Source organism: Pristis pectinata, chromosome 8 (genome assembly GCF_009764475.1).
Source record: "Pristis pectinata isolate sPriPec2 chromosome 8, sPriPec2.1.pri, whole genome shotgun sequence".
In the NCBI taxonomy this organism is placed as follows: Eukaryota; Metazoa; Chordata; class Chondrichthyes; order Rhinopristiformes; family Pristidae; genus Pristis; species Pristis pectinata.
Window position 1 is genome coordinate 15,806,667 of NC_067412.1, and position 15,122 is coordinate 15,821,788.

The 15,122-nt window shown below is 39.3% G+C and overlaps 1 protein-coding gene across 11 annotated transcripts in view; it reads right to left on the bottom strand.

Annotated features, from left to right (window-relative positions):
• mapk8ip3 (mitogen-activated protein kinase 8 interacting protein 3) overlaps window positions 1-15,122 on the bottom strand; it is a 138,994-nt gene that overhangs the window by 48,314 nt on the left and 75,558 nt on the right. For all 11 annotated transcript variants that reach the window (XM_052021218.1, XM_052021225.1, XM_052021226.1 and 8 more), the window contains 5 exons: window positions 13,230-13,382; window positions 10,991-11,057; window positions 5,215-5,345; window positions 2,348-2,404; window positions 450-626 (listed from right to left, as the gene is read on the bottom strand). In XM_052021218.1, coding sequence (XP_051877178.1) covers window positions 450-626; window positions 2,348-2,404; window positions 5,215-5,345; window positions 10,991-11,057; window positions 13,230-13,382 — 585 coding nt within the window. The remainder of the gene's footprint in view (window positions 1-449; window positions 627-2,347; window positions 2,405-5,214; window positions 5,346-10,990; window positions 11,058-13,229; window positions 13,383-15,122) is intronic.

Below are 15,122 nucleotides of genomic sequence, written 5' to 3' on the forward strand. Positions count from 1 at the left end.
TTCTTCACACTGTCTGACCCAGGTACTCCATTCAACATCAATACCCAAAAATATATGAAAATCTTAGCAAAGAAATACATGGCATGAGACTTTGTGTAAAATGCTGCAATTCCAGAAATATTTTTAAGTCCCTCCTCAGAGTGCAAAAACAGAGTGCTGAAGATGAGATAACTTCTTTAAACTATCGCAGTTCCAAGACTCCCCTCTTTAGGTAAAATAAATGACAGCATGACTTTTGCAAACAATCTTTCTTTGAGAGTAACCAATTACTACAAATGAAAGAGGAGCAAAATAAATAACCAGCAAAGCAAATGAATAATGAAAATAAACAGCAAAGATAATGAAAATATACAAAAATTACAAACAGTATTAACTCTGTGCCATGGGAGCAGGCTGCATGTGGGTGTTGTGCATGTCAGGCAGGCTGCACCTCTTAGGTTGTCACTTACACCTCAGGCAGGAAATCCATGGCACGTGATCTGTCGGTGGTAGATAATTGGGACATGGTGTGGCTTCGACGCTTGGTGAAACCAGACGAACCATAGGTGTTGGGAGCAGCGTAATGAAGGACAGGAGGTCTCTTAGTTGGCTGCGCAGTAGAGGAGGAGCTGAAGAGGCGACTGAAACTGAAGGACAAGAAAACCAAGAGAGTGAGAGTAAGAGATAGAGTGTGTACCAGTTGGCTATCACAAATTACAGTTGTGTAAAAGAATTTTCTTATTTAAAAAACACAATAAACTTTTGAAAATGTAAAACTCTAAATCCTTCCTCACAAGCTCAATTTATATCCCCTCTTTAAAGTAATAGAAAAAAAAGTTCCTTATTCATCCTTGAGTCCATTTCACCACTGACTGATCTGTACCTGAGTTGCTTATTCATTTTTAATACCATTATTAAACAAAATTTTCAGTCTTGAAAGTCTCTACTGATTTAGCTATGTTTGAAGATTAGCCTTCTAGATTTCCACTAACCTTGGTGTGATAAAAAAAATTCTTGATTTCACTTCTAAATTGCTTAGCTCTAGTATTAATGCCTTTTCGTTCTGGATTCCTCTACCTAAAGAAACTGTTTCTCTCCAATTAAAACAACCTTAACTAACCTCTAATTCTGAGGGGAACGCAAATCATGTTTACACATCATTTTTTGTTACATTATTAATCCCTTTAGGCCTCGGGATAATTGTAGTGTACAACCTCTAAGATCAATTCATCTTTCCTGAGGTCGGGTTCAAAGACAGACTGCAGTACTTCAGATAAAGAGTTCCAGGCTCTCCACAACAAAAGCAACATTTCGTCATGTTTTCCAACCACCATAAATTAAAGGCCAACATTCTATTAGTCTTTTCCTTTACTTTTTATATGTGTGCATGAGTATTTACTGATTTGTGTACATAAATAGCTGAATCCTATTGTGCTCCACACTTACTCATCTTTCATGCTGAAATATTTCAATATTGCATTTCAAAACCACTGTCTAATAAATTTCACATGCCAATTTTTTCCACAATGTCCCTTGTAATTTATGCTCCCATCTAGACAATTGACAATACCTCCTAATTAGTGTCAATGACAAACCTGACTACAGTATAACTCAGAAAATCCATCATCCGACCATTCAGAAACCTCGACGTTTCAGCAGCTGGTTCACCAGACAGTGCTTCTCACACTACCCCAACTCTCATTTCAGTTCCTGCGCTCCACCGAATCCCACTGGGACCCCTGTTCCCCCACTCCCGAGGCTTACCAAGTCCACTGGAAAATGTATTATAATACTGCGTGACATCTAAAAAAACTAATCACAAGTGTGTTGCAGAATTAATATTGAACAACATCCAATAGTTGGGAAAATCTACCAATCCAGAATCAACTAATTCCTGCATGTGCCAGATTATCATAATTTTACTGTATAAATCTCCCTCTTCCTTTGTCCAAGCTATTATCATTATGATGAAAAGCCTAGGCCTCAGTAAAGATCCTTAAGGAAACATAAGTTGATGAACAGAGAATGCTCGCTTAATCTATATTCATGAACCCCAACACTGCTTGAATTATCATACCAGAGGAGACAGATATACATGTGTAAATGGAACCAAGAGCACAGTGTGAGGAAAGCTCACAAACCACGATCCATCTTAAAGGTTTGTTCACATCTTCCAGCAGTCAGACAAACAAGACAATTACAGAGTCCTCAGAGTGAGCCACCCATCTGCCTATCGTTATATTTTGTTTACCTTGAAACTATTGATCATAAAAATATACATTTTTAGTTATTCAGCAAGAGATGCACTTCGAATAGATTTTTTCCCATTTATTCTAATAGTATTATTCTCCAATATAAAAGTACTTACAACTGCCAGATACCTGACTTTTTCTTCTCCTGAATTGCTGGATCCTCTCGAGAAGCTCTATTGAACATTAAAATATAGGACAGCAAATGTCACATTGTACACACACTTAATCCCGTTTAACCTAATGTCTACTTGACAGCAACTTATTTTTAAGCAAGTTGGTGGAGTGCTTCTGATCAAGTGGAATCTGACTCTTCAATTTGCTGGAAATACATTTAAAAGATTCTATGAACTCGGACGACAAATTTCATAAAGTTAATTCCAAAGATCACAAACTACTACCTCAAAATGAACCACCATTTCAATCCAAATTGCCAAATCTACTGGAAGTACCTTAGCAGACTGGAGCTGTGCCAAACTACAATGTCACAACTAATGCTGGTGCTGACTGTCAAATCACTGCCAACTACTCGACGCACTCAAATTATTCTGCAAGTTCTATTTGCTGTATCAACTAAAGTGAACATCCATATTAAATGAACTAGCAATGTTATACCTTTCTAATCACTGGTGGTACTAAGCTTCTCGTATATTTCGGAACACAGCCCTGAACATAGAGCAGCACCAGTGTTAGATTTTGCTTTTTGCACACTGCTTTGATTATCTGAACCTTACAGTTCTTGGACTCTGACTTGCAACAGATGGAATTGAAAGATCTCCACCAAGTGAAGAAAGCTGAGAGACTCTTTACTTGGCTCCTGGCAATTCATCACCAATGCAGTAGAGGTCTGGCTACCACTTGATATGAATAAACCATGCTGAACAAAGCAGATGTGAGAAAAGTGAAGGATGATAAAAGTCTCTTCAGATCACTAAAGCCATCCTCCAAGAAATTTAACACTTGCCCCCAGCTTCGAGCTTTACTTTGAATGTTTCTGTTCACAGATTCTTCCAAACATTATCTTATACTCTGAAGAAATTCTTCCTAATACCCACTATAAAATTTCTCACTAATACTAATGTAGGATATCTAGTCTAATTTTTTTTGGATTATTTTGGATATATATTCATGATATAACTTTACTGAGATCCAATAATATTATTCCCAAGTCTGTTTTGTCCATAGCTCTGCTAACCTTTTAGACCTTGGAGATTACACTTTTTCCACTTTTCTTTATAGCTCACAGCCTTTACAATTAGAATCAGCCTAAATGACCTTCCCTAAACCTTCCTTAATGAAGTTTACAAGATTTCAGTAGTGTGATGACCAGAAATGAATAATATCCCACAAATGAGGTCCGATCCATGCGCTGTAACCACAGGAGATTTGGACTATATGGTCTGATGAAAAATTCAAGCAAATTGGCTTTCTTAGTCACTCGTCACATTGTTCAGACATTGAAATAGATGATTCAACCATTATGCTTTGCTTCTTTCTGCCAATTCAATAAACTGATGATGTTCATTCCTACAATCAGCATTTCATACTTTACATTTACCAAAGCCAATTGGCAATTGCATTGCCCATCAATCTGTAAAACTTGCTGTTCCCCTTGCCCTTCCTTTCTCCATCAGCAAATTAGACAATCTTACATTTATCTTTGACAACCAGTTCATTAATGAATTAGAAACAGGACCTAAGTGCCAACATGTAGGATCAAACTCAATTTTTTCCCATACTAAGATTGTATATATCCTACATTTCCAATTAGCCAAATTGACCTCCAATTATGCATTCTAACTTGGACTATCTTTTACTTAAATTAGTAACCTTTCATGTGACACAATGTCAAATGCCTTCCCAAAGTGCAAGTAACCACACCACTGTTCAGCTGTCAACTTAACTATAACGTGCTCAAAGAGCTCCAGATTTTATCAAGACAGACAATTCTTATTTCTGTTTTTACTGCTTATTCCTCTGATTTATTTTACATTTATTCCTCTTGGATATATACTTATCCTGCAATATTCAACTTTATAACTTTTTCAAATGTTCAATATCTTCCCAATTGAGATCATCTTTCCCAGCTAATTTCTCCGGATTAGGTGTCATCCCTTTGAAATTTTCCTTTTCAAAGTCACGTTGGTCAGAAGCCATTGGTTCCACAATTTCTATATTGTGGGTGTTAGAATTACTCCAAGTGATCTTCCCTGTATCATCCTCAAAGGAGTTTAAGATTTCAGTGGTGTAATGACCAGAAATCAAATAACTTCCTACAAATGTGGTCTAATCTGTGCACTGTAATAATAAATCTGAACAAACTGGCTTTCTCACTTGCATATCATAAGGTCAGAATTTTGATGAAATTACACCCTAGCAGAATTCACTGCATTCTGTGTCAACTGGAAGAATATTTGATAAAGGATCTTTGATTAGTTGCGTTATAAACAAGATGCCTCACGAGAAAGATTATCAATGAAGATCAAATTGGCAACCCGTTTTACGTTCATCACTCCTTTTTCAGTTGGCTTGATTCACAATGAGCTGATTTTATGCTATTAACAAAGACAAATTTCAGCTGCAAATTGTTTACCTAGTTGTTACATCATTATGATTTCAATACATTAACTGCAGTGTCTCACTACCACCCTCTTGAGGGAAATTAGGGTAATAAATCAGTTTTGCCAGCAACACCCACACCCAATAAATATGTCAAAAAATCAGTGAGCAAATATCAGTGCTGAAAGAAAATTTGTGTAATATCAAGAAACACCTGGACAAGAATGTTAACAACATTATGGGCAAATTAGGATTGAGATTTGTCTTATGTCAGCTGGATCCAGGCAATGCATTGCTCCACTTTATCTTTAATAGTCAAATTAAAGAGATGGTACGGAGTGTTGGGACATGGAATAAGTAAACCATTACTGAAACTCGGTAAAACATATTTCTCTACAAACTATTAAATGGTCATGTGCTTTCCCACCTGATCATTTCAATCCACCTGACAGCCTCCTGCAACTCCATCAGCCTCTCCTTGTACTGATTGCGCTCCATCAGGACCCGTGCCATCTCCACTCGAGTGAAGCGCCGTCTCTGTGCCACCTGCACATCATCCTGTAGGTTATGGAAGCATTACTTCACCAGAACAGATAAAAACCAGCACCCTTATGTACATTAATACAGTAGCAAAGTGGCAGTAACACAGTCAAGAGAGCACAGAGCTGCCTCCTCACGACAGAAATCCATTTTATGAACATTCTGCAACTGTGACTGTGGCAGGAAACAGCATCACTGCAGGATATGCTTGCTTGAATTAATCTCTTTGTTATCTTTGCCCCAAGTCTTCTTGAGCCACTGGAAGAAACAATAGGTGATCTCCTCCCACACCCTTGACAAGACGTCTAGCCAGCTACTTATAAAGTGCACTACAAGGGCCAGAAGGCAAGTGTTAGCTACCATGCTTGATTCATTTTTTGATTTTCACTTTGTCCCTGGATGCCTTCATTTGGCAACAGCACCCCAGGGATTCCTGTTGTTTTTAATCCTCTGTATCATCACTGTCTCACCTTTACATAGCCTTCCTTCAGAAGCAAGGCAGGAAAATAGCTCACAGTAACCCCAATGATTTATACGAGAAATACCACAGTCCAACTGAAAGGATTGAAGAAAGTGATTAGCCCACTGCTGAGTGGTCACACTGACATGCAATATATTTTAATTGATGGACATATAAATAACTCCAAGAATCATCAAATTACAGAAGCAAGAAAAGAACAAGATGAACACCAGGCATGCAATAAACCAAAGCTGGAAAACAAAAATGTAACTGAGGCAGGATCTCTGCAACACATCAGCTATTTGCTTTTAAACATCATCTTCTACTGCACTGAATATCTAATTACTCATCCTTCAGTTCACCCACTACCTTTAGTTTCGATGAAGCAGCACATGGAAATGTAGATCTACAACAATATCTTAAAGATTAAGTTTATGATCCAGTTTTTAATATTTATTCAGTGGCTATTTATTGCCCCTCACTAGTTGTCCTATGACAGCAGCCAGTAATAAGCACTGCCCATTAACTGCCCTGAGAAACTGACAGTGAGCTTTCCTTTTCTTGAGCTCCATATGAAGATGCTGATGCAATGCTGAAGTTATTTTTTTTAAATTACAACTTAAATGTTTGCTGTGCCATTTAAAGGTAGTAGGTATTTAAAGATTTAAGGTATTTAAAAATAATTTAAATAAGTCAGAGGCTTTTCCCCAGGGCTGAAATGGTGGCCACAAGAGGACATAGGTTTAAGGTGCTGGGGAGTAGGTATAGAGGAGATGTCAGGGCTAAGTTTTTTTTACTCAGAATGGTGAGTGTGTGGAATGGGCTGTCGGCAACGGTGGTGGAGGAGGATACGATAGGGCCTTTTAAGCGACTGTTAGATAGGTACATGGAGATGAGAAAAATAGAGGGCTATGGGTAAGCCTAGTAATTTCTAGGGTAGGGACATGTTCAGCACAGCTTTGTGGGCCGAAGGGCCTGAATTGTACTGTAGGTTTTTCTATGTTTCTATGTAAGAGCTAAGATATGGAACTCAAGTGAAATACTGGCCAGATTTGGTCATGTTTACATCTTACCCTCCCTCCAATGCATTAGGGACCAACTGAATTGTCCAATAATTCCCCTGCTCCAAGGTCATTTTCATCAATACCAGCATTTTAATTCACACATGAATGATAGAAAAATAGGGGGCTATGTGGGAGGGAAGGGTTAGATAGATCTTAGAGCAGGATAAAATGTCAGCACAACATTGGGGGCTGAAGGGCCTGTACTATGCTGTAGTGTTCTATGTTCTACTAAATTCTAATTCTAAAACTGCCATTGCTATGTAGGATGCTCAATTTCAATTAGTCCAAAGGTTAGAAATGTAATCACTACCCCACAAACCCCATTTATTTTAGACCATCTGACTGAAAGTCTCAATAAACCTCCAGAGGTGATTTCCAACTCTACTTATTTGCTAGTAGTTTCAACACAAAATGTTACTTTAGTTTCAAAGAATAGTTAATAATAGGATTTATCCTTAACATTATCCTATTATGTAAGGAAATACAGAAAAGGTTACTTCTAGCTAGTAAATATTACCAGTGATCTATCTAAAGAAAGCTCACTGACCTGAAATGTTAACTGTTTGTCTTGGATGCTGCACAACCTGCTGACTACATTCCCCATTTTCTGATTTTATACAGGGAATTATTATTTCCTTAGAAAATGTCTGAAGTAAAATGTTTCATTTAAACATTGGATTGTAAAGAATAACATCTATTATTGAAGGTGAAGCTAACAATAAGATGCCTTACTAAGGTGCTGGTGAACAAACATAACAAGCTTGACTTTCCAAAGGTAACAGTGTAGACAGAGGATGCAAGCTTTTTTTATATAGCATTTTGTTTTAGTTGCATATGGTTGTTTCCATCACCACAGAATATTTACAGACCTCCCAACAGTCTGTGGAAATTAATGGATGCATATGTAAGCAAAGTACAGAAAGATGAAAGAACAGGGTTATAATGATGACACAAGAAATTCTGTAGATGATGGAATCACAATAAATGCTGGAGGAACTCAGCAGGTCAGACAGCATCTATGGAGGGAAATGAACAGCTGATGTTTCAGTTCAAGACCCTTCATCAGGACTGGAAAGGAAGAGGGCAGAAGCCAGGATAAAAAGGTAGGGGGAGGATTTAACCTTGCCAATATTGACTAGGATTGTCTAATTGCAAGTGGCTTAGATGGGGCAAAATGGGTTCAGAGCATCCAAGAAATTTTTTGAAACAATATGAAGAGATTCCAACAAGGGAAGGGGCTGTACTCGGCCTTATTTTAGGAAATGAAACTGGGGAGGTGGTGGAAGTGTCAAGGGGAGACATTTTGGGAACAGTGACCATAATTCTGTAAGTCTCAAGGTAATCATAGAAAGGGATAAGTTGCCCCTCAAGATGAAATCTTGAATTGGGAAAGGACTGATTTCAATAGCATACGAGAGGTCCTGGCAAAAGTAGATCAGGAGCAGATGCTTGCAAGTAAAACAACAACTGACAAGTGGGAGTCTTTTAAAAGAGAGGTAGCAAGAGTTCAGAGCCAGTATGTTTGCTAAGGGTGAAAGGCAAAGATGGCAAGATTAGGGAAGCTTGGACGACAAAGGTTATTGAAGGTTTGATCAGGAAAAATAAGGAAGCATATGGCAGATGCAGGCAACTGGAATCCAGGGAGTCTCTCAGGGAATATAGAATGTGCAGAAGAGAAGTTAATAAAGAAATTAGGAGGGCATAAAATATCTTTGGCAAGTCAGACTATGGAGAATCCCAACACATTCTATATCAGGAGCAAATGGGTAGCCAAGGGAAGAGAGGTTCCCTTAAGGACCAAAGGGATTATCTGTGTTTGGAACCAGGCAATGTGGGCTAGGTCCGAAATGAAAAGTTCCCGCCTGTATATCCTGATGACATGGAAAAAAGCGAGTTCAGAGAGAGGTATGTCGATAAGCAGGTCCATATTAAGGGGGGGGGGGTTGCATAAGGGTTGATAAGTCTCCAGGGGCAGATAAGATCTATCCCAGGTTGCTATGGGAAGCAAGGGGAGGAGATAGCTGGGGCCCTGACAGAGATATTTGCACAGGTGAGGTGCCAGAAAACTGAAGGATAGGTTGTTATTTTATTTAGAAAGGGCAGCAAGGATGAACCAGGTAACTACAGCCCAGTGAGCCTTCAGTCAGTGGTAGGAAAGTTATTGGAGAAAACTCTCAGGGATGGAAATTTGGAAAGGGAGGGACTGATTACAGATAGTCGGCATAGTTTTGTGCAGGGAGAATCCTGTCTCAGTAATTTGATTGAGGTTTCTGAGGAAATAATAAGAAAGAATGATGAAGGCAGGATAGTAGACATTGTCTATCTGGACTTTAGTAAGGCATTTGACAAGATCCTTCATGGTAGATTGATCCAGAACATTGGTACATGGGCTCCAAGGCAAGATGGCTAATTGTATCCAAAACTGGCTTGATGATAGGCAGAAGGTAGTGGTGGACGTTTGCTTTTTCATTTGGAAGTCTGACCAGGGGTATACCACAGGAATCGGTGCTGGGGCCCTTGTTGTTTATGACATATCAATGACTTATAGGAGGTACAATTAGTTAGTTTGTGGATGACACAAAAGTTGGTGGTGTTATGGATAGTGAGGAAGGCTGTCTAAAGCTACAACAGGATATAGATCAGATGGAAAGTTGGGGGGAGCATTAGCAAATGGAATTTAATCCCAACAACCATGTGGAGATGGATTTTAGGAAGTCAAATAAGGGTAGGACATATACAGTAATGGCAGGGTGCCAAGCAACGTTGATGAACAGAGAGACCTAGGGGTCCAAATCCATAGTTCCTTGAAAGTGGCAACATCAGGTAGATAGCATGGTGAAGGCGGCAAATAACGTGCTTGCTTTCAGGTTGGTACACAGGATATAAAAGTTGGGATGTTTTATTGAAATTCTGCAAAACAATGGTGAGACTGCATTTGGAGTATTATGTGCAGTTCTGGTTGCCACACTATAGGAAGCACGTGGTTGTGTTGGAGAGAGTGCAGAGGACATTCACCAGGATGTTGCCTGGTTGGAGGACTTTAGTTATGAGGAGAGATTGGATAGGTTGGCCTTGTTTTCCCTGACCAAAGGAGGCCAAAGGGTGACCTGACTGAGGTATATAAAAGGTACAGCCAAGGTAGATTGCCAAAATCTTTTCCTGTGGCAGGGGTATCAAAAACAAGAGGGCACTGGTTTAAAGTGAGAGGGTATTTAAGGGGTAAGTTTTTTTTAAACATTGAGAGTGGTTGATATCTTGAACCTGCTGCCAGACGAGGTGGTAGATTCAAATAAAAATCACCATGTTTAATAGACATTTAGACAGACACTTCAATGGGCAAGGCACCGATGGATACTGACCTAATGCAAGGAAATGCAATTAGTGTAGATTGCCAAAAATGACAACATGGATGCAATGGACTAAAGATCAAGATTTCAAATGCAGCAACAGCCCATGTTCTACTAGGCAGCAGTGATCCTGCTCTCCTCAAAGCCTCTAACTCATGGATGATCTGCATCAAGCAGCTCAAAGCACTGGAACAGTACCATTGACACTATCTCTGCAAAACCCTTCAAATTCACTGGCAGGATAGACAAACCAGCAGTAGCATTCCCCCTAGGCCAGTATCCTCAGCAATGAGGCCCTACTTAAACACAGTTGCATCTGATAGGCAAGCTATGTTGTTTGCATGCCGAACATCAGACTCCTGAAAGAGACAGTCTACTCCAAGTTCCAACACAGCAAGAGATTAACAAATGGACTGGGAACTAGATTCAAGGATGTTGTCAAACCCTCCTTGGTAAAGTATAATATCCCCACAATTCCTGACTCACCACAGATCAAAATGGAGGAGGAGCATTCAGGACAGCATTAATAACTTGAGTGAAGCGTGAAAGCAGAAGGTACACACCTTCCAAATGAACCCACCTACCCGCCTCATCACACACCTCCTATCTGCTTGTAGCAGAGTCTCAGGGTTCCACACTGCCCTCGTTAGCTGGAGGGCAACATGGAACCCACTGGAGTGGAAGCAAGTCTTCCCTGAAACTGAAGTTTTTCCTTTTGCAATTGGAGCCACTCAATCACACTCATTAAGTGAACAAGCACAGACAATCTGATACATAATCTCGATAACTTACACTTACGTCCTCCAGCTCTTCTTTGCCCTCCTTATTATTCATGGCAACAATAGCTTCTGATTTCACCCTAGAGTTTAAAAAGAATGTACCTTAGCAGTTGGGAAGGGCTTAACCATAGCTTGAAACATTACTGACCATGTTTGGTGTAAGCTGTGAAGGCAGAGTCATGGCTTGTCAGTGTCAGCAATGTGCTAGTTACAAAATGCACATATTTTATTAATGACATTTTTTAATCCACCATATATATTCGTCCAGCCCAAAATAGTGAGCATTAAATTTAGGGTGAAATTTTAAATCTATGATAAAGTAAAGCAAAATAATTTTTTTTAAAATAATAGTTGCTGTTGTGTGTACTTCCAATAACAGCAACACATTTTAATTCCATCTGTGGGCCTAATTCAGATTTCAATTTTTTTTCTTTTTTCTGCAAGATAAGATTTCTTTATTAGTCACATGTACATCGAAACACACAGTGAAATGAATCTTTAGCGTAGTGTTCCAGGGGCAGTCCACAAGTGTCGCCACACTTCTGGCGCCAACATAGCATGCCCACAACTTCCTAACCTGTACGTCTTTGGAATGTGGGAGGAAACCCATGCAGACACGGGGAGACGGTACAAACTCTTTACAGACAGTGGCCAGAATTGAACCCAGGTCGCTGGCGCTGTAAAGCATTACGCTAACCGTTACACTACTGTGTATCGAGACCTAGAATCAAATTTCTTCCCTTTTAAAGTTTAAAATATTGAGAGGCATAGATAGTCATTCTAACTTCTCTTCTGAAGGTAGAAATTTCAAATAAGTCATGCACTTAAGGTGTGGTGGGGGGGTGGAGTTTAAAGGAGATATGTGTAGCAAGCTTTTTTACTTACACAGAGAGCAGTAGGTGCCTGGAACGGGCTGCCTGCAGTGGGGGAGGGGGGTGGTGGTGGTAGCAGATACGACAGCAGCCATTTGACACATGAAAATGCAGGGAATAGGGCGGGGGGGTTAGGGATCACGTACAGACAGAAGAGAATTAGTTTAATTCAGCATTGTGTTCGGCGTAGACATTGTGGGCTGAAGGGCCTGTTCCTGCCCTGTACGGTTCTATGTTTACTTCTATGTTTTTATCCCCCATTGAGTTACAACAAGATTGTTCAATTAACTTAAATGTAACTTCCACTGTTGTCATGGAGAGTAAATAACCATGGGACTGACAAGATACCAATGATCTGAAGTCTATGTTAATGCTGAAATCATCCTTATAAACACTAAAAGCCAATATAAATTATATCTGAAAAAATGAGTTAATATTTGTCCTTTGAGAAACAAATTCTAGAAGCAAAAACAGTTCAACTATTGAATGACACTGATGCAAAGGGGTGATTTTAACTTGTTGCACCTGATATTAATTGGGAGTTGACTGGTTCATGGTGGGCTCTGTGGTCTTTCTGTTTTATTAACTACAACAATGTAACAAGCACCACTCTGAATTGTCCCACATGCCCACAACCATTTTCAAGTTACACTTTATACATAAATTGTGGTCCTAAGAATCTGATTGCTACTTTAACTTGAAATTACATGGAGACTGCCTCAAGCATTTGTGTTTCAGCTGAAGAACATGCCTGCTAGCTCCACAATAACATTCTGACCAATTATCCCACAGGGAGCTCCCATCCAGCAGTTAATACGCTGCTCACAAGCAAGCCTTCCCAAGTCCTTAACCAAACATCAGAGTCTTGGGTATCAGTATAAACAATGCAAAGAGAGTACATCTGGAGTTTAACATCTCATCACCTCCATAGACTTGCATTGAAGTGCCATTCTAAATCGCATGCTCATGTCTGTGAGGTGGCACATTATCCCTCTAGGCCAATGCTAAGACATTATTTTTAACAATGATTCTTACCTAATCAGAACAAAACATAAATATTTCAGTAAGATTATATTTAACCTTTGAATATTAGGCATTTTTGGTTGCTGAGAACTGGTAAATGCAATTTCATTCAGAGTTCACTTGTAAGATAGATACAAGTGCAGGATGTTTATGAAAATAGCAGGGGTTGTCTGGGGCTAATAACATCAACATTTCTGCCATATCATCATGTGTGTGTGTTATTAATACACAGTTTAATAATGAGACATCCCTTAACAGCTGGTTCATTCAAGAGTCATCAATGAAGCACACAGCTGACTTGCACAATAGATCTCTCTGTACAATAGATAAATAATAGATCCTTATGCACGATCTTACCGTTTCAGTTCTTCCTCCAATTCCTTCATCCGGTTCTCAACCTTAGCTTTGGCTTGTTTGACAGTCTCTAACTCCCCTTTCAGCACCTCCTGCTCACTTGATAACTCATCCACCTTTGCAATCAGGTCATCCTTCACGATATTCAGGGCATTCCTTAAAAGCAGTCAAGGTCACTGAGTTAGAACACATTCAACTAAAGTGACCCGAATACCAAAATCTCTCATCTTCATTCAGATGTAGTCACCAAACAGAAAATAATCACTTAGTGAGGAACAAGTGTCATTCCACATTATCTGGTAATACAACTCTTGCAATACTAACCCCTGCAGGAGACCTGAAAATTCAGCAACCATTAAAGAGCAAGTCAGGTGCAGTCTCTTATCTGTATCTCATGACTAAACCCAGAAGACCTCTCTCTTCACCTTTTCCTACCATTTCATAATTCCTTCATATTTCAGGCTCTACACAGGCTGCTAATAAGTAGAGCTGCACTTTAGCACCTGCATTTTCTGAAGTGTCTAACTTCCACTTGTCATACTCCCTTTGAACTATCCCCAACCGTTTTAACAACATAAGATACCTCGTTGAGTGATGCCGCAACAACAACCTCTCGCTCAACATCAGCAAAACTAAAGAGCTGTTTGTTGACTTCAGGAAGGGGAAAGAGGGCAAACATGTGCCAGTCTACATTGGGGGATTGGTGGTGGTGAGAGTCAGCAGCTTTAAATTCCTATCGAATTAAAATTAACATATCGGATGAGCTGCCCTGGGCCCAACACATAGATGCAATCATAAGGAAAACGTGCTAGCATCTTTACTTTCTTAGGAGGTTAAGGAGGTTCGGCTTGTCACTAAACACTCTAATAAACTTCTACAGATGTAGTGTTGAAAGTATCCTAAGCGGTTGCATCATGGTCTGGTATGGCAATTTGAATGCACAGGAACGCAAGAAGCTGCAGAGAGTAGTGGACTCTACCCAATGCATCACGGGCACATCCCTCCTCACCATTGGTAGTATCTACAGGAGATGCTGCCTCAAGGCGGCAATATCTATCATCAAAGATCCTCATCATCCGGGCCATGCTATCTTTTCGCAGCTACCATTGGGCAAGAGGTACAGCAGCCTGAAGTCCCATACCACCAGGTTCAAGAACAGCTACTTCCCTTCAACCATTCAGTTCTTGAACTAACTGGCAAAACCCTAATCACTACAGTTTAGCAGCACTATGATCACTTTGCACTATAATGGACCTTTTTTTGTTCTAATTGTGTTCTTTCTTGTAAAAATTATGTTTAATTTATATTTTTCTTGTGAATGCTGCTTATATGTGCATGTGATGCTGCTGCAACTAAGTTTTTTCATTGCACCTGTGCATACATGTACTTGTGCATGTGACAATAAATTCAACTTGACTCTCCTACTGGGAAACTGATGACAACACACAGATAATGCGCACCTGAGTTTGTAATAATATCACAAATTAACTTAAATCAGCAAATTGTGTTATGTTTCCATTGAACATTCAGACTGTTCTTAAAACTATGCAAAGTAAACTGGAACTTATTCATATATTACCATGAAAGCAATGCAGATTTTGATCTTATTACACTGGGATGGCAATGATGGTTCACACTCAGGGGTAAAGGCAAAGTAATATGCTCCATTATACAAACTTATATTTCCTGTTTGTTGCATTCAGCGGATCCTTCGTACAAATGAGAAAACAAGAATAAATCTGTCCCCAATCTCTGACAACTTATTTCAGTGAAACCAAATTTAAATTATCCAATTATTCAGATCAAATAATGTTAATAAGAAGTATGCATTGATTTAATTTCAATGCAAAATAAGCAAATTTGAATTAGAAGTTGGCTGAACTACCCAAGTCCATA